General features: G+C 40.0%; 1 protein-coding gene across 3 annotated transcripts in view; it reads left to right on the top strand.

The window, feature by feature from the left end:
* Window positions 1-26566, top strand: part of LOC107270238 (chondroitin sulfate N-acetylgalactosaminyltransferase 2) — a 72694-nt gene that overhangs the window by 28994 nt on the left and 17134 nt on the right. For all 3 annotated transcript variants that reach the window (XM_025087574.1, XM_015745077.2, XM_015745074.2), the window contains 2 exons: window positions 14682-14731; window positions 22194-22342. In XM_025087574.1, the coding sequence (XP_024943342.1) occupies window positions 14697-14731; window positions 22194-22342 (184 nt within the window). In that variant the 5' untranslated portion in view covers window positions 14682-14696. The remainder of the gene's footprint in view (window positions 1-14681; window positions 14732-22193; window positions 22343-26566) is intronic.

Raw genomic sequence — 26566 nt, 5'->3', positions numbered from 1 at the left:
TTTTTTTTTTTTCCCCCCCCCCCCCCCCCCCCACGTGATTCTTATTTATATTTTACTGTTGTACGTTATTAAATTCTCAAGTGAAATTTTTATGAATATGCATATAAGCAGATTAAATTCGTAAATTTAAAGTGGTCAGGTATACCCTTATTTCTGACGTTTTTACGTAGGTATACCTATATCGTGAATTACTTATATTGGGTAACGTAGCGTATTTGTAAGAAAGTTTCTTTCGAGTTGAATACACATGTAGGTAAAATTTACCAGTGGGCACCCATATACGATTCAGCGAATTATGCTTTAAACGAAGTTTCATGAACCCTATGAATAATTCAGGATCTTGGTGCGCCCCCGGGAAACAAATGAAAAATAATGGAAGTCAAGCGGAAACTCCACGATACATTCGTTATTACTTCCTTCGGTGTCTGAAGAAGCACACCGTTCCACGTTTTCTCCGGCTTCTCTCTATATATACTTTATTTTCTGGCTATCCCCTCCAGGCTATCTGCCCCGTATAGTCATTCTCGGAAAATCACTTCGCTCAAGAGAAAAGGGACTATGGGAGGAAATGGAAAAGTAATGCTATGTGCCCTAACACGAAAAATAAAGACGGGAATTGATATTTGACTTTGCTCAGGCCTTCTCAATTTTTTAGTTAGCGAAATTGTAGGGCCGCCCTTGGTTCGTACTGACTCGAGAGAGAAAAGAAAATGAAAAAAATAACATTTTATCCTCGGATTACCAAAGACGTTATCTTCGTAAATTTAAACGGAAATATATATCGTCACGTATATAAATATATACATATATACACATACAGATTGTATATACAGCTTTACGCGTATCAATAATTCTTATCAGCGTATCGCTTTCAAAAGCAAAAAAAATTGTCATTACCCTTAGCACGTGGGGGATGTAACTGCGAAGTTCGCTTTCGTTTCAGGATTTTTCTCATTTCAGGATTCTGATTATATCTCGAGTTCGCTCCTTGAACACGTGGCCACTCTCGAGATAAGAATTATCATCAGAGACGCGACAAGGCTGCGCGTGGGTAAACCAAGAAGGAACTAGGCCTATACCTTGCGTATGAAAGGAACGCAATAACTGGAGATTCCTCTAAGTGGTAGAAAAGTGGGAAAGGTCCTTGGACTTTAATGGGCGGTTGCTGGAGGTATAGGGAGAGTGTCGGATGCTGCTACGGACAGAATTTTAATCGACGCCTTCCGCTCTCATTTGTTAATAACAGATGATCGATATCAACTCTTATCTACATATTGACCCCTCCCGACATACCATTCTGAGAAATTCACGAGGGACATATATTATATTCAACGTGCGTACATTATTAAGGGATGCTGCGTACGTAGCATTTTTACGACAAGAGCGCCTGAAAACACTCCGAAATAATCTTCCACATGATGGATTTTTTATTTTTTTTTATTTTCTTCTCTGTTGAAATTATTAATTAACAACAGAGCATTCATGGCCCATAACAGTACACCATGTGATAATTCTGCTGTAGGTACTCTTATATAATAGTCATGCTTCCACATACGAAATTCATACTATGACTACACCCATCTACCGGGACTATGTTCATCTGTCGTTTAGGTATACCACGTATATAGTCCAGTAATGTACGTGTCTCGCAGGATGTGCATCCCTCAGTGCAGCAACGTGGAACGTGGTCCTTTATCATATCAGCAGGATTCTGGTCACAGAGTTATTACGTTATTAACTTAACGCGTAGCTACTCCTCTGACGCAGCTCTTTACCGGAAAATGCATGAAGATAGTGAAACCTAGCGGCCCAGTCGTCTGGCTAGTTTAGGACGCATCCAAATGGACGCATACACTGCCACAGACACTCGGCGTCCACGGAACGAAATGACGAAATTTAACGTTGCTTCGCAACGAAGCTGCAGGCGAATTACTATTAACCGAGTTGTGCTAAAGTAGCTATCCGGGAGTTACATCGGGATGTACGTATCTACCTATGTGGTTATGCGCGCTTGGCATTTCACAGGGTCAAAGTTCACGGAGAGAGCAAAGGTTCGCGGGAGTTTGCACTACGTTGAAAATTTGCTAAATCGTCGGCTAATCGTTTCTCCTTCGTGACACGCGCGGGGAAAACTTTTGGAATCTATTGTTGGAGGTATATGGTAACTTTTTTTTCTCTTCTTTTTTTTTCAATCCAATAAACTCGGGATTTGGAATGGCGCAGTAAGCTGGGATAAGAGTCTATCCGATTAGCGTTCCGCATATAGAACTTCGTGATCTCAATATGAATTCATATTTTATTAGCAATATGCGTCCGTGGCTATGATTGTTTATTGTTGTTTGCTTTATTCGGGATTAATTATTATCGTGCTTCACCTAATGGAGTATTAACATTGACATTTCAAGTGTTATAGGGTACTTATTAGCCAGTGGACAACTGAGCATTGTTATGGAGATAGTCTATATGGTTTTACATATATGTATGTATGTATGCATATTTCGATGACGTCCCCTGGCTATTTCTGAAAATCGAGAGTTGTAACTAACCGTTTTACGCTCAAGTAGGACTAAACCGTAACGGGCAGCTTAATATTATGCCCTGGGATTCATCCTCTAATTCACGAATTCTCTTGGAAATCGCTTCTCGATGCTATACGATAATCCTACTGTGGAAATCCGATCTCAATGGGTAAATGGTATTGGTTCTCTAGAGGATTTCGAGTATCAATTAACCAAATACCCATTTCCTGGTACACCTTTTTTTCTCCCGAGGGCTTATAGTTATCCCCCTTTTCCAATCTCGTGAGAAAGTTCAAAAGTCGAATTTTGCGTATTGAATTATCGAGATAAGTTTATATCTTGCATTAAGGCGTATCCTTCAGGCATTAAGGCGCATCTTTCGAATGATCCCAACTATCGACTCGATTACCATATAATTATCAGATGCAAAAGGCTTGTAATTAGATTCTTATCATTTATTAGACAGATATAACCGTATTCGGTGATTTATCAATCTCCTAATGACTATCAGCACCCATTAGAGCGGATATTAAATGGTTATTATTATTACGCAAGGTGCAACTTTCGTCACAATTTTCATACTTGATATCCACTTGTCAAAATATCACAATGGCTATCTTATGGAATTCTCCATGGTATATATACGTATGTATACAGACATATAATTCTCGTACCTTCATGCTAATAATCCTCCCTCTGTAATTCCCGGAAGATGGCTAAAGCCACGAAACAATGAACACGGAACAGACCACGAAACGAGCAGTCTCGGCTGTGGCTCCATCCCTCTAGCTTAGACAGATTATGCATACCGCTTTCTAAAGAGAGTTTAGGAAAAGTTGCATCCCTTAGGACAGCTATTTACATATCATTCGTGATAGTCGTAAATAATTTCGCGCCAATAAGAATTTCCATGTGTTCTTAGGATTAAGCAGTGTTCCAGCACTTTAACTCTAATTGTACAACAGTAAACACCACCATGGGTGGCGGGATTGATATTAAATTTTTATCCATATTGCTTACACAATATAAACTGTGAACCTATTGGTAACACTAGGGTCGTACTTTGTATAAGAAGAGATATCGGTGTCGTAATCAAAGTCTATTTTGTTGTCTGCCCATCAAAGAAATGTAATTACGTGTCAGATTCGTATATACGAACCTGTATATAACGCAAGTTCATATGTGACATTGCGGTAAGCCGCAGGTACGTCATGCTTGTTCGTGACGTTTCATTTTATCAGAGACCACATAGTCGATGTACCATACAACCGATAACCATACAGCGTATATCTATAGCCATTTGACACTGATAAAACTTGTGCATGACTGTTCATATTTTTTAGCCTGTATTTGGAATTGTTTCTTTGTCCCTTTACTTTTTTCGATATTCTTTCATTTTCTATACGACACTTTGTACTGCTTGCCAACTCGTGCATGTGTTACAGGGCAAGTAACGATATTGCCAAAGCTTTTGTGGTGACACAGACTCTCCTGCTTTACGTGGCGAGAGCCTCAAAGGAATTGAACGTTATTTTAAATCTCATCCACTTGCGCAAGAGAAAGGGTGTAGCAGGGACCAAAGCCATTCGTATAGCCTTTGCCTGGAATATCTTCACGAGGAAGTTCAAAAGGATATACTTGCCGTAAGCTTCTCGATAGGTGGTTAAGACACTTTGGTATTGACATTTTTTAGAGTGGCATTTCAAAATCAAGATCATTTTCGGTGGACGTAGACATACATCTGAGATCTTCCATTTGAGATTCTCCCTTGGTATTGTAATTGATTAAAGTCAAACCGGATCTGATTCTGGATTTTGTAGACAGATAAGTAACCGAAGGAAGGAGAAAACTTTTTAATTTGAAATAATTGGCCAACCGTGAAATTGACAATGTCAGGAGAAATCACCCTTCGCAGATTCGAAAACGGAGTAAACACAACGTAGAACGACTTATATAATCCTCCCCGTCGTTACTGCTGTAAAATTGAAATAATTTGTAAAAATAAATCCGGCATTTCAAGTTTAAAAAATATTACGAGAGGAGTTTAGTGGGTGAAGGAGCTCTCGTGGTACCGGTTAAAAGTGGAAAATTGAAGGGTGGGGTCCAATAGCGAGAGAATTTAATTTTACACCCGGAACAGAATTTCACGCGAGTCCCTTGCAACGTCTCTTTTTCACTCCCCACCCACCGGGGGGGCGATTACTCATTCTACGAGTGAACCACCCTTGAAGCAGGATGAATGGAAACTCCTTGATTCTGAAAAATATCATCGTCCAAACAAGATCCGCGTCGCAATGTTGAAATTGAAACGCCAGGTCGCAAAGAAGAACGATCATCCCTCCGTGTCGAATGGCTCCTATACCTCAAGGGTAGGAAAACATTAGGGGTCATTTTCTTTTGGCTTCGATCTACTTCTCGGATTCTTTCCGGAGCCTGTTCCTACTTTATTATACTCTTTACGCATCTACCCTTAAAAGGTACGAAAGATTACGTAGACGGTCCTGTCTTCTTTTTATTACCCTTCGAATCTCATGTATGAATTCACGTTTAGGGCTCAAGTGTTATAACGTCGAATGCAAGTCCGTTGCCAAGATGATTTCTAGATCTTGGCTCCAGACTGAATTACACGTTCCGCATGGTAGCTACTTGAATAAAGGCACCGTGGAGAGAAACGGTACAGAGTTTATATATCAAACGTGTACGGTCCTCTGGTGGGTTGTACGCACGCACTGTATTGATCCACAGTGAAACAGCATTGAAATATTCTGCCAACCCTCACGCCCGACCGTAAACCGTGGTTTTACATACAAAGCTGATTTTTCCTTTTGTCGGTATTCTAACGTATTGTCGAATTATACTTCACATTATTATGGTCCCTCTGTAATCAAACTGATCTTTAAAAAAAAAAAAAAAAGGGAGAAACAGGATAAATCAAAAGAAAAATATTGAGCTACATACTTCTATTGTATCTCTCGACATTAAGAGGTTACAAATGAAAATGTAAAAAATTACTGACATACGCGCTCGCAAAGGTTTTTGTATTTCAAAGTCACTGCCTTTTTTTCCCTCACGATGCCTCATCTCGACGTCTTCTTATATTCATGGGAGCCGAACACATTTGCGATTGACGGCTCGTAAAATCGACAAAGTATAAATATAAATTTTCTAAGGAACGAAAAGGTAGATTGTTCTTTATGTGTTTGCGTTATTTATTTGCTAACAGCTATAGACACGTCTTTGTTGGGATGTGTAAATGACATTTGGATAAATCTAGATAGACATTTCAATTTTCTTTTTATAAACATTCTGTGCGTTCACGTAAGATAAAACATAATAATACGAGTAGCATTGACTGTATACTTGCTAAAGCGAACAAGAAGAAGATAACATTTTTTTTTGCACAAAGCAGATACGTACCTAGCTATGCGAAGTAGGAAGGAATTGCCATTCGGTAAGAGCGAGTGTTCTTTCGCGAAAAAAGTATTCGCAAAACCCATTGTCTATCCTGTAGGAGTATAATTCTCTGTAGGGACGCGGAAGGGTTGTACCTTATCTATTTGAAAAAAGTAAAGTCTCGATGTGGCTGGTGCGCAATGCCGGACGCGCAAGGTTCAGAGAACGCCAGGTTAAAGGGGAATTATAAAAAGTAATGGACTTTGAAAAATAATGGACTCCTCGTAAATCATTCGCGAAGTAACAAGCAGGCGAAACTACTTATCTGTGCTGGGAAAAATGTACCGTAACGTTCTTTTTCGCGGATTCCTTTTTATTTTATAATTCTTACCTAAATCTTTATTCTTTTCCTTCGTATAACGTACCGAGCTTTTCAAAAGCTCATAGCCTTTAAAATTTTACTCTCAGGCCTGAGCTTTTCTCGAAATTTCATTCCTGTTGAAAATTGCCTTGCATTGTTTTTTTAATTTATACGTGGTACCACATTGAATTTCTCGATAAAGCATATACGTTTTATTTCAAATTATTTTAGCAGCTGCCATGTTTGACGTCCATGGAAAGATTGTGCAGTACACATCCGCTGGACCATTGTCAACATCAGAGACAAGCGGACGAATTTATACAGCTGATGTAATGAATATTCGTACTTTTCCAAAAGCTCTAGATTCCGAATAAAGTCACGAATTTTTCTGGGGTACACAGCATATGACAAAACACGTATAGCTGAACGGAATTCGGAAATTTTTCATGGACCAATATTGGATGCTGGGATATTTTTCAATATTTTTATCCCACGCTGTATGAACGCAGATCAAACACAATCCATTCCAAAGGCGGCTTAAATATAACCTGCGTATACCCTGAAAAAAAGGTTTCGTCTGATTTTCACCCTTACTTCTCTTTCACTTTTCTCCTCCCTTTTAGTCCGCTTTTCAATGCTAGGAGTCCTTTTACCCTGGGGCGTATCGCAACAGGGTTTCTGGAAGTTCTAGCTAAATTCAAATAATGGCTTTTGCTCTTCTCTTTTAACACTTTCGATCGTCATCTATGAGCACTCCACTACTGAGAGGCAGGGGAATCTTTTCACTTTACTTTTTACTTACTTACTTTGTTTTTGTATTCTTACCCGGAGTACTCTTTTCTGGTATGCAGACACGGAAGCTGTAACCATCCTCTCGTGAATATTATAAAAAATTATACGGCGGTGGATGAATGACTGTGTAGTAACTGGAATAGGATGATGAGGCGATTTACGTTTTGATGATGAAAAAATAAAAACAGAACTTATGCGAAGTGAAATAAGAAGGCTGAGAATATGGAAGCATAATGCGGACTGGAACTTGTTGTGTTCTCATTTCGAATTCACCACAAAGGTTGGCAAAACTTGGAAAAGAATTTGGCAGGTTGTATGAAATATTACTACACAAGGGATGCCTCAAGGAGGCAGCTCGCGAAACTGGGTGGATTCAAAGATTTACTGCGTGTGTGCTTGTGAGAAATGTACAGAGCCTGAGAGTCGCTATAACCCATGGAGAATAGATTCCCGAAATTGTCTACCTATAAATGTCGTATTCACTCGCCCTTATTCTTTGGGATATAGTTTTTTTTCCGACTCTTGACATCTGCCGCTTCTGGATTGGGTTCCGTCAAAATCGCATTTCGATTACCTTTGGACTGTGGGGTTATCGAGTAGGCATTGAGACTGGAAAGAAATTCGGACTGTCATCGCCGGCCAAAGTGGATCGTGATTGATACCGCAGTAAAAGAATGGCATTTATCATTGTTGTTTGCGTTGAGTTTTTCCTTCATCTTGACGTTCACGTCATGAAGCATCAGCCCGTGCTTTCGCGAAAGTTTATCTTTATAAACTTTCATATTGTAATATTTCATAGTGCCTTTCGTAATCGACTAATTGAGAAGGTAATTGTTGCAATGATTCATTTGTTTAAAAATTTCCGTTGTTTTCTTTTTTGAAAAATTACTTAGACAAATATTGAACCTAACATTTTTGATGTTACTGAATCAATATCAGCTTACTACAAGCAGGAAAGTGTGTATGGCTTATACGATGGATTCTGAATTTACACCCCTTATAAAATTTATCAGTTTCAGCTAGGGCACTCTCCTACCCTATGCATCTTATTTAACAGGTATCTATACTCGCGTATCCTATACGTGTACAAATATCTATATCTAACGTTTCCTGCTTTATCCTGGTCAAATAAAACTTCCTCTTTTTCATATTCACTGCCCCAGGCTACTTTTCCTCTTAAGCCGACTCTGAAGTTTCCCTTTGTGAAAGGTTCATCAAAAGAGGATTTGATATCAGTTCAACCTCCGTCGAGGAACTCTTTTGATAAATCAAAGATATTCGACCGAATCAAAATCGTGACTGGTTCCACTCCGTTGCTGTTGGTGACTTTAATATAAATTTAGCTCCAGATTATTTTTTTCTGTTCTTTATATTCAACTTGTTTGTATAGTTTTCCTTTGATCGGCATGTTAAGAGTCCTGTAGGTTATTGACATATCCGAAAATAAAATATATTCGTACTTAGTGTAATTTACATTATAAGCTTTGATGTTCTCCAGGGAGATGATCGAATTACAGATGCGATTCTTTGTCAATTTACAATAAATAATGTTTTTCTTGGAAAAATCTCAAACTTTTTCGCATAGTAATTTTTCCAATATGAATAACATTTCTTATCGGTATTTAATTATACTCATGGTAAATCCTATTTTCAATCTTAAAGTATATTATCAGAGTTTACCATGAACTTTATATTATCCGATATCATAACACGCTTAGCTTGTTTCAATTTTCAATACTCCAGCTATAATTCTCTCAAGGGAATTCCAATCAATTTCCGAAAATTAATTCTCCCAACTCTGAAACCCTAATCCACGTACACATATAGCTCACGAGTCAAATGAAAACACGCGACCAATCCACGATTCGCGTTCTACGTCACTAATATCAATAAACCGATATTTACCTAAACCACATAATAATTAATGCTTTGAGGAGCTATATGCTTATAATGATCAGATTATATACCCTCTACTAGACTCAGCCTTAGATATACTTTAGAATCAACAAGACCTCAATTTTCTCGATATTCGGCCTTCTGTAAAAGCACTTCCAAATTTAGCAAAAATAAATTTAATCTAATCAATAACAAATAAATCACAAAATTGATTTTAACAATTACTTTTCATTACGTTGAAAGCTTCAGCTTTTAAAAATCCTATAAGTCATGTTTATGGCTCCATTAGATAGCTTCCTATAACTGCTCCCGAATATATGGAACAAAAATCCTATAGTTTCCATTGAAATATCTGCCAGAGGCTTTTCGCCAAAATGGGATAAATTTTCAATTCTAATCGTGTATTTCCCCTTGGAGCAATATTTTTTATTATATTATTTCTTCCTTTCCTCCCTGACACGCAAGCCGACCACAGTAAAGCAATGAAGAACGAAGGGACATTTATTTTCCTTTCCCACATTGTAATGCATTTCACCGGATTATTAGATCTTACGTATACTATATATTTATGCGTACCACCTACCCCATACTCCACTTTGCTCTGTCATATTCCCACAACCATATTTTATCCTGCTTCCCTTCTGGCAACACAAAAGAAGCAGGAGCTTTTAACGCCGGCACAATTGCTGTAGATTTATTTCTTTGAAGAAAAAAGAAAGATGAAAAATAATAAAATTATATATCACACCATAATCGTAACGATAGCCCAGTTGGCATTTTCGAATTCTTACCCTGTTAATTTCTCGAGTAAATTTTACTATAGTAAATTATTATTATTGCTCTTTAATTGGAAAGATAAGGGTGTGCTTCCTGATCGTTTTAACTGATTGCTAATCGTGACGTATATCACGAGGCTGTGCGAGTTTACGAGTGGAAGCGTAAATGAGAAAAAGACAGGCCTTAATTTTCACGAAAGAGAAAAGGATGATTGAGTTTCGTAAGACTTTCCGGTGTCAAAACTTCTTCGATTAATGAGATATGCTAACGAGCAATTAATTACTACTTTATAATCAATGACATTCACGGCCGATTGCTTAAATCTTTCAGCTCTTATCCTCGTCACCCTTCGGCAACCAAGTGTTTTTAATATCGACAAACAGCGTTTTCAAAGGTTTACCCCAATTTTAAGTCCTACGATGAATATTCAGCAAGCAAATTTAAAAGCAAATTATAGTAACTTCGAAGTACGTAGGTGCACCAAAGATTCTGGTATTAACTGTTACGTATCCTAATTTCATTAAAACAAGTATAAGAGTTGATTCGGGTAAAGAGTCTCGGAGATCCGTGTCCTGTGCAGCGGGTTTCCTGCACTTGGCATGAGACTCGACCGAGTCTCTTGATACATGTATATATGAAATAATATGATTTAAACTTCCAAGTTTTCCGGTAATTTATTCCCCTGAAAATCTCAACCGTCTAACAATAAGTTAAGCTCTCGGCCAAGAAATAGCAATTGATTAAAAACACCTAAGAAATTTAATATCCCTTTATTATAAATTCATTTCTTATAATTCCATGTCATCGGTATAAAACGAGCATTCAGTTGTTTTCATTAATTACAATATATGCATCCGAAACATTATACATTATACTGTACACAGTAAGGGTGGCAAAATTAGGTATAGTTACGTCTTACTATCATGTACAACATTCGCGTAAGGATCCCTCCCCCCGATTCGGTCTTTTTGATCCACGCAATCATCCCCGTCGCGTTTGGGAATTATCTTTGTCAAATGCCCACTCGCTTACTATCGGTTCAACGAATTTTCGAGAATTTCCGCCTAAATTCATCTTAGCAGCGACGGGGCAGACGGGCGAGTATTTAAAGATGTGAAACGGTGAGCAGAATGTATGTACGGCGAGGGTGGCAAGGGATTGAAAAAGAAGCGTACCGGAGCGTTAAGGGATGATGGTAAAGAAGAATAAAGAAGGAGAAGAAAAATGACGGAAAAAAAAAGTTAAACGAGAGCCAATAGCACCAAGAGAGGGAGAGAGAGAGACCAGGAAGTGAAAAGGGGGGGAGGGTGGTTGTGTAGGGTGGGTCGCCCATCCTGATTTATATTACGGGCCAATTTCCTCGATGGTTTTTCCTTTTTCCGACATCCTTACCTAACCTCCCCCCGTACCGATCTGCACACTTTACCAAGCCGCACTGAGTGCTGTTCTAACCCTACGTTATATATAGATATACTCCGAAGGTACATACACGAAATTCACCCTTATCTACACTTCCTCTCCCCATTCACTGTACGCGATGCACTGTCGCACATCGCGCGTTTATCGTCTATGGCAAAAATTTCACTCACCTAAACCACTTGCTTATACACTTTATCCTTTGAATACATGCGCTGGAGATATTCACTTAATGTATGTGTAGTATATGTATATAAAATATACTTTAGAGTTTTAAAGCCTTGCGAGATTATCACCGCGATCAAATTTGCATCTTGTTTCCGACGCCAGGGAAAGCCGGAAATCATTTTTCCGGCTCTCTACTTCATATCGCGCACACAGAAACTTCGTACGTATAATCATTTTCTCAATGTGCGAGTGTTTGAGAATGTACTAGAATAAATCAAGTATTTCTATGTTCTTATTATAGTGTATACAGTGTTATTTTGGATAATTTTATTTTTCGTCTCACGGAATGTGCGGCACCCTTTCGGGCCTAGTTTATTATTCCAACTTGATTGAGTGGAATAAGTCGAACCTGGAACAATATTAGGATTATGCGAAACATACCGTAGACGTTACTACTACAGTGTACAGCTTTGCCGAATACGGAATTTACATCTGACGTGCTCAGATTTTGGAAAGTTCTTGTTATTTCAGTAGCTCTTGTATTCTGCTTTAATCTAGCTATATACACATGCATAAGATCAGTACTGGGATTCAAAGCGCTAGATATTACTATTTATACTGAAAGATAAGTATAGAGAAGGTATATGGATGGGTTTGACATTTTTTTATTCCACCCGTAGCGAAAGTTACCTACATGGTTCCTACGTCCCTGGTGTGAATGATGGAAACCATTGTCACCGTGCATTACTTTCTGTTCTGTTTGATAAACTTTTGATTTTTTTAACCAAGTCCCAAAAAATTCCTAAAAACATATTTATCTAGTCCCATAAGCCTTATTGAGAATACTTTTATAAATCTAGGGACATTGCAGCCACATGCTCTTACACTCTCTAGCCAAATAGGGTAACAAGCTCAGGTCCTGACAAACATGGCTGATTGCGTGTACCTAACCTCGGTTACGGAAATAACCAACCAGTGCCAACATTCGAACGCCGTTGTCTGTGTTTACGTGCCGCGTACAATCGTACACGTGTACATACAAATAATGTACAGATATATCGTATTGCGTCTCGAGAAAATAAAGCATCGTTCTCCATTCCCGAAGATTCGAACGGCTTCGAAACGAAAAGTTCGTGAAACTTCATACGTCCCGATGATAAAGCATTTTTCGTACGGAAGAACGAAATTATTGGATATAAGAAAACTTGTGAGTAGCATTAGTGGAAAAAAACTGACTGTCATGCCGGATAGTCATTTGACCATGTACAGTCGTACCGAACGTGTAAGTACTATATGTGAATATTATATAGTTAAGATATCGTGTTTTCGAAGAGCTCCGTTAGTTACCGATGGCGCCACTGTCGTTGAATTCATCGATACTCGTAACTCATCGAGCACCGAAGGTCCGTAATTAGTCGTTAGACTAGTGCGATTCAGGCTGTCAGGTACGTAGCTAGTAAGGTCAGGTCAGAGATACTCGACTTGGATTAGGTTAGTATTCTAATAGGCTGCAGCGGGCGAGAAACCAAACACATTATTCATCACGAGAATTGGATTAGTTTAGCGAAATTACCCCGGAGATTCCGCGAAAGATAGGTACGCCATTGCGCTAGGTCAGCCTCGGCGAACGATAAACTGCGACGCAAAATACATACGAAGTTAATCTTACTTAGCTGTTGCGAGGAGCCTTGCGGAATTTCAAATGCGAGTCCCTACCCGTTATAACTCTAAGAAGAGAGCGTAAGCGCGGTATGCCCGTATATTAGTTTGAACAATGGTTCGGCACTATTCTGCAAATAAAGCTTCGTCCGGGCTGGAACATTGTACCGTAATTAAAGGAGGTTAAAAATAATGCACATACCGGAGGATCGTTCGATGATAATATATTGACAAGGGTTCCAACGTTATTAAATGTCCCACTGAATGGCATATGTCGTCTGCCATTAGGTGACATATATGAAAAGAAAGATATAGGTATATAAAAATATATCATATGGTATTTGAATGGAGGAAACGTCACGACGTGACTGGGAATCAGAGGAGTGGTCCAGGAGTGGCCGGACTGGTTAGGATTGAGTCGGTTTGGGTCCGGGGTACGGAGGAGGGAGGCATGTGGGACCCGGTACGGGGTTGAAGGATGCTCGATAAGATGGCGTGTTCAACCTGGCGTTACAAGCGGCTGAATATTGCATCACGTCGGGCCCGTGAGTGAATCGGGCCAATATAATTCGAAATTCTTGACGGCATGCCGACCGTTTCCCAATACCGATTTACGAACGAACTCCTTTCACGGTCTGAACTCATCGGTTCTCCTTCGGGATGCCTTGACCTCTGAGATAACCCATCGAAAACCATCTCGCAAAATCTACGCTATTCATATCAGCCGATAGAGCGCCCTGGGCTTACGTTTACTCGCGGGAAATTCAGTATTCGAGACTGCCGGTAAACGCTGGCAAATCCCATCGAGAGAAATATACGTAACGCTTCTGCACTTTCTACGTTTGAACTGTGTAAAAGCGAAGAGATTACTGATCTTCCTGGATAACGGATTTATCTCCCCGAAGATCTCGCTGGTTCTCTAGGATTTATTGAACTTACAACCAGCTTAATTCATAGAAAAGCTCCAAAAACATTATTTACGAAATATGGTTCCGATATCAATGTTGATGATTTTTTATTAGAGTCGAAAACTTTACTGATTACATTTATAACAGATCTGGAAGTAATTGAGTGGCTGTGTTGATTCGCTATTAAGTCACTGACCCAGATAGAAAGGCGTTCTCGTGTAAAATATTCCGACTGGAATAAAGACGTCTTGGCTTCCTGCAACGTAGTTGCGTCGTTAGGAAGGAGATAGGGTGTGGTAAGGGTGCAAAACGAGGTGTGAACGAGGGTGCAAGAACAATGCACCCCACGAAGTTTATAACGAGAGGGTAGAAGAAATGCAATTAAAGCAGTAGTCGTGGTGGAGTAAGGGGTGAGTACTGTGTTCGGTCTACGATATCCGAAGACGCGGTATGACTTATCGCGCGGTATTAAAAATTCACGGCTGCTAATGCATTTGATTCAATCACTATTTTTCGCAAAAACCAAGACAATTTTATAAGTGGAAATTACGACTTGAAACGTATTTGGGTTATTTGGACAATACTTTGTATGTATATGAACGCGGAGGGGAAAGCCGTTAGGGCTCCCGTGGGAATATTGTACCACCCAGGATATACTAGAGTAAGCCCTGCTACAGGCAATGCGAATCGTAAAATCAGTTCCTTGAATGCTGATACTCGGAAGGGTTGAATAATACATGGTGTATGATTCATGGGGTACGATTTTAAATGGTACCACTGTCTTTGTTTCAGGTCCGAAGTAACCTCATGACCACGTCTCCAAATACACAGTGTCGTTCGAAGTGAGTTTGTTTTTTAATAATGATAATAATAATATACGTAAAATAACAAATAGACCTTATTATTGCATGACAAGGTAAATAAGGCGTAATGGAAGAGTATCAATTCCCCAAGGCTATTATCTAGGGTGAGGTAACCTGGATTCAGACATACTGGCTACTAGAATATCAATATTTGCTTACGGAAAGTGTACCCACCCGATACGACGACTATAGGGTTCTGTAAACACAAACTATAGCCAGAAGTCTTGCTAATTGCCGTGCAGTAAATACAAATAAGCGCACGTTATAATTCGACCCGTGCAAAATAATAAACAACATCTATGTACGGACAACAATATGACTAGTGGATCACGAAGAAATCATTGAGTATCATCGATACACCAAAAATTGAGTATACGCAGGCTTTGGTATGAGATTGATGTAATTTTTATAATTGTGAATTTTATTAAAAAATGATAAAAATATTAGTGCGAGGAAGTTAAAGTAGATTACGGGCATAAGCATTCCCTCTGTCACCCCCAACTCCAGAAAATATCTAACTCAGAGACTTGTCGGGTTGGTTGGCGTGCTGATGCTCGCTGTATAAAGCGTCCAGCGCATTAGGTTTGTTCGAGGGAGGAAATGAGGACCAAGAGCGACATGGTGAGTTTGATATTGTCGTGAGCAGTAGCATCAGATTGGCTTAAAGAAGGTGACCCTCAAACCCCAGGAGTTCACCCTTCACCCTTTCACCCTTTGTCAGAGTTCGCGTAGGTAGTGGCTACCTATCTATGTATCTATATATATATATATATACACTCTACTTTCCTGTCTAGCGTTCTGCGTCATCCTCTTATCCTCGATCCGACTCTCTTCTAAGGGGTTGACCCCCAACAAGGCACGACGGCTCTTTAACAACCCTTCTCTCGGTTTTACCCTTCCGGGTGAGTTGTTGACCGCAATCCCACGTACAGACTGAGTGAATTCAACTTGGTCCTGGAAAGTCGGCGCTGCATTACGTTATATATTACGTTACGTCACACCTAGGTTGCCAACGTTATCCAAATTGGTACTGCTTTCCTTGCTGGTAGTTGGTGTGACTTCAACTATAAGAGAACTCTGAATAGCGTTGGTATCATGGCTCGAGAACAATGTTCCGTGATTATAGTTAAACTTTGCACAGTAAATTTGTAATGAATGAAGCGAATCGAATAAAATATATTTTTATTAGCCTCTCTGTATTACAGTGTCTTCGTTATAAGAAAAAAGGGTAAAATATTAGGTAGTTTTGTCCGAAGACATATTTTTCGAATTTATCGCGACTCATTAGAGGAAAAATAATAAAAATAAATTTGAAGGGTCTGAAGGGTTATCAATTTTTTAGCGCGATTACAGACACCAAAATCCAAGTATTAGAAACTTGTTTCAAACCCTTGCCCCTTTCGGAGATCTTGCTAAAGGAGGGTCGAAAAGTTTACGCCTCGTCATCCAAGAACAAAAGGGAACCGACCTACCCAGTCAGTTTCGGTATACCCGTGGAAATAAAGAAAAACTTAGAAGGGTGTTATTCGAGAGAGGGGTTGGAAAAGCTTCGTTTCCGAAAACTCAAGAGGTTCAAAGAAAGCCTCTAGGCTGCTAACCTTGTACGGTTTTATCAAAGGGGAACGAATATTTTTCTCCGGATTCAAATTTGGTCTTGCCCTTCAATAACAAGCCGAGTAACAACAGGGGTATGTCCTTTCTCTGAGGTCCAAAGGTCAGGTTGGGTTGGTAACAATGAAATTTTGTTTATCGAACCAACCACCCCTCAAACGTCTCGCAATATTAATACAGAGTACTGGTATGAATGGCGGGTTTATATAAGTCGCGTACTTTAAGGAGCTCATTTGCCAGAGGAAGCTACGAAGTAAGGAAACGGTGGTTTCGTAGAATAGAAACTGTGAAAGCTCGAGAAGTACAAGGGCGTGACACGACTCGGTCTAAGGGATGAAAAGGGGTCGGACTGACTCTACATTCCATATATACATTTGCGAGAAGTCTTACAGTCGCCATATTTCATAAGAGGAGAATCATGTTAAAATAGAACCTTAATACTTCACCGCCAACTTTCCCACTCTCTTACCACTTGATACACCTATTAATTTTATCACCCTCTATAGACCATGATATTAACCAGCTGAACGCTACACCGACATCGGCATTAAAGTACCTATGATTTTCATGCTGTACCTACATTAGTATATCATAAATGTACTTTCACTAAATGCGTTATGCACTTTTACATGCAGTCACTGCTATGTTTGACGAACCACACTGTTGTATTTTTGGCCCTTAATACAGGCATACGTGAGAGTGAATTTACGACTTGGGCTTTACGTGCCCTCAGCCCTATTCCATTCTGCTGTTTTACGACTGCGTGCAAGTTACTCTAGGTTCTACTACGTAATGTCTTCTTAATGAAGAACGAACGTGTGTCAGAAGCGTAACGCGTGTGACATATAGTACGATGAGTCTCCAGTGTGCACGTTTCCAGCGGGAGCATTGCCGCGGCAAGGTTGTTGCAACCTTTATTAATCTCGCGAGTGCAGTACCTACGGTTTACTAGCGATCCATTGTACGTATCGGTTAGTACGTAATCGTAAAATTAAATTTACGAATATAACCATTGCCTAGATTCATCTATCGAGTGCTATAACGGTTGGAAAATTACGGCCTTCTTGCATCGACGACGGATATCGACTAACCTACGCGTATCAATAAGAGCGATGTACGTAAAGTGGTAGGATGCATATATCTACCCTGTATACCGCTACCCGAAACCATTTTGGACTTCCGGCACTGTAGCTCCAACCGCATATTTACGAATCTGACAGAATTTCGACTGCGTGCCGCAATTTAATGTCTAGGAAATAGGACGTACGGCACGCCGCACCAGGATTCCTGTAATATCCAAGTGACGTAGAAGCCCGGATAAGTTGCTCAGCCCCCCTTTGGCGTGGGGTAGACGTGTAAAAAAAGCGAAAAGAATTGGAATGTATCCCTTGCGTGATTTTGTGTCTTAGAGTAGGGTTGGCAGTTGGCACTGAGATTCTGGCTATATGGAGAACGATCTGAGATTTTCTGGAGTCTGACGTATATAGGGGTAACCACGTGGATGGGTGTCGGCGGGGAGCAATCGGTGAGAGGGGATGGACGCTCGATGTCTCGTGTGGTTTATAACGTATGCGCATCGTGCCACCCTTATATCTTATGGGAACCCACACATATTGAGGTTTTGGGAGTCGGCAGGTCCTGCTGCCGCTTTAAAATGTGTCATGGCGTTTTCTACGTGATACGACTACGGGATGAGGCAGTTCTGTGTTTCGCCCTTGGGATGGTATTTTTGATCTTCAACTGGCAGGCCGCAAAGGGATTCTCGGGAAACTGACAGAGTATCGGAGGAAGTAGATTATTCTGTAATTCTAGATTGAATGATAACAATATCCATTTAAGGGTGTATCGAACTTTTACTTTCTCGATAATCGATTGTTCGATAAATGGATCGATAATAGCATTACATTATATCTATATCCTTATCGGACGTAGAAGTTTACTCTGGCTTGAAAATTCGATTAGGGATCCTTTTTTATTTTGCATAACGACATTCAACGAGAGATACAGCCACTTCGTATCCTATGATAAGGTCACGTCATTCGATGAGCCTTCTAAGAAGCTGTAGATAATACCTATATGTATCGCTATATGCGTATATAGTATATAGTACATAATATGCTATGTATATCTATCGAAGTCCCGAAGGACTTCAAGTATAAGAATACGTGAATCGAATGGATCTGAAGTTCGATTCCAGGCGTATTATAGATATAGCTATGAGAATTCCCAGTAACTAGAGGAATACCGATTTTAACACTGACGTATTTGAAAAGGATCAAACCCGAGCAACGCATCTTAATATCGTTAGACGCCACGAAACAGAAAGATTTCTTACGTATTTCTCATAAATTGTTTTTATGGACGACACGTGCTTCCGAAGAACGAAGCCTCGAGGGAAAAACTTCTTTTAATCCTTACGCCGAGCGAAGCCGGGCTCTTGGGAACTAGGTCGTAGAAATGGATGCCAAGTCGCGACGCTGGTTGGCACATAAATCCTTATTCGCATGAAACGTCTTCATTTCTGACCTCGGTTAACGTGGCTACCTGCTGTAACGTTATTATTACGGAAACTCGTAACCCAAACTAAAACGACTCCAGAATCCAGAGACGAATTACTTTGTAGTTACTGACTACACGTATAGTAACTTATATGCTGATACATATGCATATATAGAGAAACTGCAGATTCTCTAACGTCTTTAATGTATACCCTTTGAATAATGTATATGGTATATTGCACTATAATTTATTCGCAAATAAACAAAGGCATATATTATAATGCATCTATAGAATGTAATGCATATACATATTTATTACCTGTATTTATATATATTGGTAGTGAATTTTATTTTGTCACGAAGATTTCTTTTCACATTAGGAATCGATATAGTGTTATTGAGACGATCGTGCAACAGGAGCGAATTTGATTGGATTGGCCGATAGGGTGACATTCGAATACGAAGGGATGCAATAAGCCTGCTCTAAGTTAACGTGATTCTTAACCCAATCCGTGGGGTCACGTAGAATCTCTCAGGAGACTTCCTACTTGAATTAATTCAGATCCTTGTCCCTAGTCCTACTGCCAGGAACGAGAGGCATTTCATCGTCTCCCGTTTCATTATGTCTCCGCAAACTTTTAACATAATAACTTGCCAGGCCAATCCAAACTCTCCGTGGATGGCGATCGTATAAAGTTGAAAGTTCACCGAGAGGTGCGACTAGATACGCCAGACAATCTGAATAGCATATCTGCTTTGCTTCGCAGCAAGCACCTTTATACGTGTATATAAAGTATCTTCAAACTCTTAAGCTTTCTCGTGTCATAAATGTTTAGTTATTCTTATGGATGATCCACACGATGCTGGAACTTCTCTTTATTTGATTTTAGTCATCCTTCATTTTTAAGGCTGACAGTTTGCTAGGTGGCGACACCTGTCTGTCTCTTAAGTTGAGTTTATATCATACGTGGTACGTTGGCGATAGGGCGAAAACGTGCTGTTTCGGCGTTATTCTTTACATGTATAAAATCTCGTCCTTTGCTGTCCCACAGGTATACAGAGATTTTGCACTGTTGTTTCGCCTCTGCTTCTACTATTATTTCTTCCGGTTTTCCAGCGCTTCGTTAGAATCACTTTGCGAGGTTGCATGAAATAACACGAGCCTTCTTTATTCACGTAATTAGCTAGAAATTGTCTCCTAACAGAAGAACAATCCCAGAAGTCCATTTTGGATTTTGCCAGGGTCTAACGTATCAATTGATTCTTTTATATTTATTTCAGTAGAAATTGTACTATTGGAAGTTTCAAGTGATAATGGAACTGATAATTCTTCTAAAAATAAATGCAAAAAGGTGATTTTAGGCAAAGAGGGTGGAATCGAGTTAATTATTGTACTTTTACCGGTAATTACCAATGTCAATGTAATGCATCATTGTCGAGTGTTTATGAATTGATTACAAAAAAGGTATAAGATTACTTTTGTTATTTGAATTTTGTTTGCCGGGGTGAGAAATTTCGTGAGGTCCTTTCCGCGTTTGAATATATATTTATTATGTGGGTCAAGCGGATTGCAGGTATAAAGGCAATTTTTATCAATGTTGGACGTTATCAATCTCTCGCACAACCGTACCAAAGAGGATTTCCCAAGGGTGTTCGCCTAAAACCTCCCTTAGCTACCCGAATCCACCATTTTTCCTTGACTATTCTTACTTCATCCGTACGGGGCTTCCGTTACTTCGCCCTCAGTCTATCTTTCCCATCTCAGGTCCGAGCACGTTCCACCATCCAGAAACATAAATCTCCCATTTGCCGGCATTTCTTCTGGCACGTGTCTTTATCTCGCTGGTCCAGCAATTAAGGAAAATGAGCGCTCTATCCACTCCTCTCATAAATCGAATCGCCATTGAATAGAACCGTAGACACATCCTCGTTTCCCAATATCAATAAAGCACCCGAATAGAAACAAACAATGATGATAAATTTGACGACAAATACCATCGACTTGGTATTTACCAGAGTCCCCCCCCCCTCCTTCCCAGAACATTCTTCGATCCCCCAATACCATTGGGAAATGCTAATCAGAGCCCTTGATCAATATGCCAAAAGCAAGTTCGATCAGCTGGTTCGAGAAATGAACTCCATCCTGAGCAGAGCATTCTGTTTTCGAAAGAGTCCATTCAGCTGGGTGAAATTCAGCCAAAGTTATATTTGACGTAGGTATATAGTATACATATATATATCAACCAACTATGGAACCTCGTGAAGTTCCATAGAAACGAATGGGACTTTCCATCCTTAAAGTTAGAGTTAGGAAAAAAAAACAGGTCTGAGAAAAGTCAGGGTCATGACACAAGAACGAAAACTCAAGAAATTTTATCTCACGCTGATAAATGATAATGCCAGTCTAACTGATGTCAGTCAAACGTGCACTAGACATCTCACTAGGTACGTACCGCATTGGTACGGTCAGTAAACGGAAGGATAGAAAGAGTATTTTAAAAGTCAAGATGACAAACGGAATTCATTAGGAGCTTTTTAGGGATGGTAGGGTTCGTCTTATCTGTTGGAATTGCTTGCCGGGGAGCACGGGAAGAGGTAGGGGTATGTACCCGATCCTGCAATCTGACAATATGGATGGGAAGCAATGATTGATTTAGATAGGGGAGATCTGGCATTCGGCCAGAGCTTTACTTGGCCGTAGCTTATATATATAATATAGGTATACCGAGTCCAATCATCCTTTCTCGCCAAACAGAACGAAATAGAGCTTTAGGAATGAAGAGCCCATATTTTATTCTTCAGGGGGCTCACCGGTCCACGGAATATAATCTGAAACTGAATGGCCCAACGCACAAGCTTTATCGAAATCAATAGGCTCATTTATAATGAATATCCGCTACGAATGCTTTCATGATATCATACATATTATAAAAATGCTTTCAATGATATCACGTCACCCTTTCTGATTGATTTGATGGAATTTATATCTAGATCATAATGTCGCTCGTATGGTAAAAACGACTTGGAGAAAACACCTGTCCAGTTTTCGTTGCCGAGGAAGTTTTTAGAGAAAGCCTTTACTAGGTGGAATTTTATCCGGATCAAATTTTACTGTGAGTGAATACATTGGTCACGTTTTACCTCGTCCCTTACACCACGTGTTCGTTGACGATTTTGTGTTCTTCTATGGCTGTTATAGACCCTATGAGTCCTTTATGTAACTTGAGCCAAACTTCCAAAATTTGTATAAAGTCTCTTGATATTTCTTAGAGTCATGTAAGGATGTTCCACGTAAATTGAACCATGTCACAGAGATGCGTATGTGGTTACAGGCGTCGCAGGGACATGATGTTACGCGTGCTGGGAGTTCGACTACTGTCGAGGCTGCTGGTCCTCGTCTGTTCCCTTTCGCTGCTGTCACTCCTCTTCTTGAGCCGCTGCGGCTTCAATAATCTCGACACGGACCTCATCGACACTGCCGGTAAGTGCAATTTGAATTACCGATAATTAAATAGGACCTGGTACTTGCTACCAGTAAGTAGTCAGTGCTCAGGTGCATGAAAACAGTGCATTAAAAGTGGGCAAAAACGGCACCTTAGCAAAATTGGTATGGCAATAATTATTCCTGATACACGAATCCATAGTTTATGTAGGAATCTGGTTATTCCAGAAAACCGTATGCAAATTCGTTAGCGGTATTCACGCAAGAAATAAGGTAAGCTTTCCTGAATTTTCGTGCAATTAAAAGGGCAAAAATTTGTATCAATGAATATCAAAGTGGACATCTTTATGTATAAAGGTTTTACTGGAGTCTGTTTGGCTTTAGAAGGATTGGTTAAGGAATGTGTCTAACTGTGTATATATATAGAATTATCGTAGAGGACCACCAGCAACCTGAACCCGAGCTTTTCCAGAGCGTCTGCATTTTACGCGCAGCGAACCGCATCATAAATTGCGACGCCGGCGTCGCGACGACATACCTGACGTAAACAGTGACGCTAAGTAGCCCGGCAACGAGGTTATACGATCGCCGTAATTGCCAACATGATAATTCTACCCTTATTGCTCAGCACGGCTGCTATTTTCTTTCGCTCTTTGCAATAGTTACACTAACAATTTCACGTGTTCTCACGCCAAAGAATACACAGGTCAATGTGAATTATTCGATGATTCGTAAAATTGTTCAAGTATTCGAAAAGCAGCGTCCTTTGTCTTATTGTAAATCCAATAGAATGTTTTGCTTCGGCACCGACAGTGAACGTCCTCTTTTCTTATTGGACAAATACGATAGTTTATATAACAGCGTCCTTGCGAAGCGCGAAGATCCAAGAATTCTACACGTTCACAGAGTCACGCGAGCTGGTGTTTTAAGCGCAATTAAACCCGGCCATTATTTCGACGAGAACGTCTCTAGAGACATACCTAGCGAGTGGAATAGCGATTTAAGCATATTTTTTTTGCTTTTCGTTAATTTAACGCCCCAATTTACGTCGCGACCCGAATGCAATAAGGATTTCCCTCGCCATGGTAAAACCATCCAATTTTGTTTTGTTGCTCCTGTTACCACGCTAACGGAATGCGCAGGGTCCGATATTAAGGGTAGGTACCCCAGGGTTGTCGGCCGGAGGCGGAAGGGCAATTATGCTGCCATTTAATTGGTACTTTACTGGAGTTCAAGTGGATATCATCCACTATCTTTATGTGACGTAATTCTATTAACCCCCGAGTGTAAAAGGCGAAAGAGCAACGGCGAAACTTGAGAAATCCAATGTCCAACTTCTTGCAGCGGTGCAAGGTTACCACTTTCCATCAACAAGTTCTTGTGAACCGTTTAGGCAGTTCACTCGTACCAACGTGGTAGCGTCACCTAAAATGACGGTTCCACTTATGTTATATGGCTCTTCCGCACGATTCGCTATATGGCAAAACGCTTTCAGAATTTCCCCAGAAATCCAAACCGGCAAGGGCATAAACGGCCATTGCGATTACCGCCGCTTGGACTGGCGGTAATAACGATTTCCGGTATCGTGCACTTTACGGTCGGACGCTGCTGACATGAACCGTAGAAAAAGAAAAACTCGAAAGCAGATTTCAAGCAATTTTACTACAGCGAGGAACGAAGCAAAGTGGAGCCTCTTTACGAGTAGCGCCAATATTTACTCCTGTTTGAAATTTTACGTAGTCCTTTTTTTTTATCCGAAAAATCAGGGTAGAATTATGCAACAGCTCGTCCAAACTATCCCCCATTTCGATATACCTATTTCGATCGTTCAGACTCCACTTGCTGTTCTGTAAACCCTTTGTGCGTAGCTATACATTGAGAATCCGCAAATCCGGAGGGTGCTCGATACGAACGGAGAACACACTGGTGAAATCACGCAATTGCATTATACATGTTTGATAGGGTCCATGGAGCAATCGGGTCAAGCTCCGTACGCATGCGTTCACTTTGAAAACATGGAAAATTAATAGTCCTGCGTCATATTATATAAAATTTATGCTGCTCGATCAACAGATTGGAATCGGCTTTACGTGTACAATACTTCTGAATTGTACAGCAGCGCCTACACGATTCATTACGTTATTCCGGAATGCATTGTTACGAATCTGAGTCCTGTGCGGACATTCGGTACAATGCACGCAGAATTATGGATTCGATGCATTTCGAAGTGGCCACGCTCTGACAGAATCCTCTTATCGATAACCGCATATCGATTCTAGGTAGATCGAACGCGAAATTTACAACAGTTTAAAGATCTATATTCTGTATGTCTATACATATATTCCGATATATTGATCCAACTTATCAGTCCTCTTCATTCTTACCAATAAATCTGTATACCATCCTCCATTTCATATTTCACATCACACAACGGGCACGGGGAATAGGCGTTGTCTCAATCCGATAAGAACGACGTGAAACATTGAACTTGCAGTATTGTGGACGAAGAGAGTCGAGCGCTCGAGATAGATTCGTTTAAGGAGATGCTTGATTGGGGAAAGTAATTAAGACGGCTTTGGTAACGAAGACGAAACGAGGATGGAAATGATTCTCTAGGTAGATATTAGAATCGGGATTCAGATGTGAATTCATGCAATTCATATTGATCAGGGCAGGATATTGAGGATTGCTCGAGATTTGAGCTAACAGAATTCATATTTAAATAATATTCATAAGATTCAAAAGCGAGGAACCAATTTTCCTCGAGTCTCTTGTTTGATGATAGTTCGACAGTCCATGACGTCACTTTGTCATTTAAGATCGAGTCTGGTTACACGAGCACGCGTGTGTACTCTACCTCCAGTGTTCTATTTTCCTATCGTCGGAAGGTCGACTCACTAATTTCCTGGATGGCAGAGTTGAACTTTAGGTAAAATAACTACTCCCCGAACCGGCACCAGCATTGCGGCACCAGACAAGACAAATGGCTGAGGATTAGGAGCATATTATTTAACCCAGGTTTAATTAATGTGCCACGCTGCGTTCTCCGTGCGCTTTACACAATGCCGCCCAACTGGGTGTTTTCGTGTTCATTTTAATTTTGTAATTTTATTTACCAAATCGCCTGTCGCGAACGCAGTCAGCCTGCTCTCATACCCGCCATTGTTGTTACGACACGGAATAAACATCGAATTTACGAGTGTTATTATTGTCACTGAAAACTTTTCATCCCTCCGTTATCCCAGTCCTCCCTTTTTTATTCCCCGTTATTTCATCCGTGAACGCTTTTTTTTTCAGATCTCCGAATATTCCTTTAACACGATTATACGAGTACGGTACACGATACCCCACAGTCTTTGCATCGTTTATATGAAACTTTTCTTAATCTCCTAACGATTAATCATATTTATCGAAAATATTATAGGCTGAATGTCGGGTATGTTTTATTTTATCAGTTGACGTTATATTCAATAATTGATAACGATCATAGTGTATTTAATATCATTTATCGAGCTGTCACGTATAGGCTGTGTATGGATTTAACATAGGTTGATTTATTTACACGCGCCATAAGGTCAATTATCATTTAATAGTCTTGATTAATCAGATTATTGGCACGGCTTTGAAACAGGGGGCAAAGGTCAAAGTGAATTTAATTCTCGATTACAATAGTTAAATGAAAGATCAAGTGGCTCCAGTGCTCCAGTAAGAAAGTATTGAATCTAATACGACAAGCATCATTTCACTGAAGTGACTATCTCTCATTTTTATCTCTATGTATAATCTCCATGTAGAAAAGCTCAGCTCGTCTGAAGATCCACTTTAACGAATTATCATAGTCTCTGTAGTTTCACGATTAAATCTTCAAGTGGTATACTAGGACGTTCGTTTGGAGTACTCTGAAAATGAATTTCTAGGTAATTATTCCATTCGATATTTTTCATCGGACTTTTTCACAGCGCGTTTCAAGTTTCAACAGCCGCGTACAACAGGGATAGATTTTCCAGGGATAAAATCCTCGATGGAACGGGGGTTGGCTACTGTTGGAAAGGATGCTGGACAAATTACATCTGACGCGGAATTAACGTGGCTTATGAGCATCCGCTCCAGCATCAAACTAATTAGAAGCGATACTAATAAAGTCCCTTCAGACTCACATATGTTGCTCATGTACATACCTTACGATAAACTCGAATGTGAATAATTTCACGGAATGCATTGCGTATGTAGATATATGCTCATATTAGCCTCTTTAAGTACATC

The sequence above is a fragment of the Cephus cinctus genome, unplaced genomic scaffold, assembly GCF_000341935.2.
Source record: "Cephus cinctus unplaced genomic scaffold, Ccin1 Ccin1_scaffold0709, whole genome shotgun sequence".
Classification (NCBI taxonomy): domain Eukaryota; kingdom Metazoa; phylum Arthropoda; class Insecta; order Hymenoptera; family Cephidae; genus Cephus; species Cephus cinctus.
The sequence above is the reverse complement of the archived record's forward strand: the minus strand, read 5'-3'. Positions and strand labels throughout refer to the sequence as shown.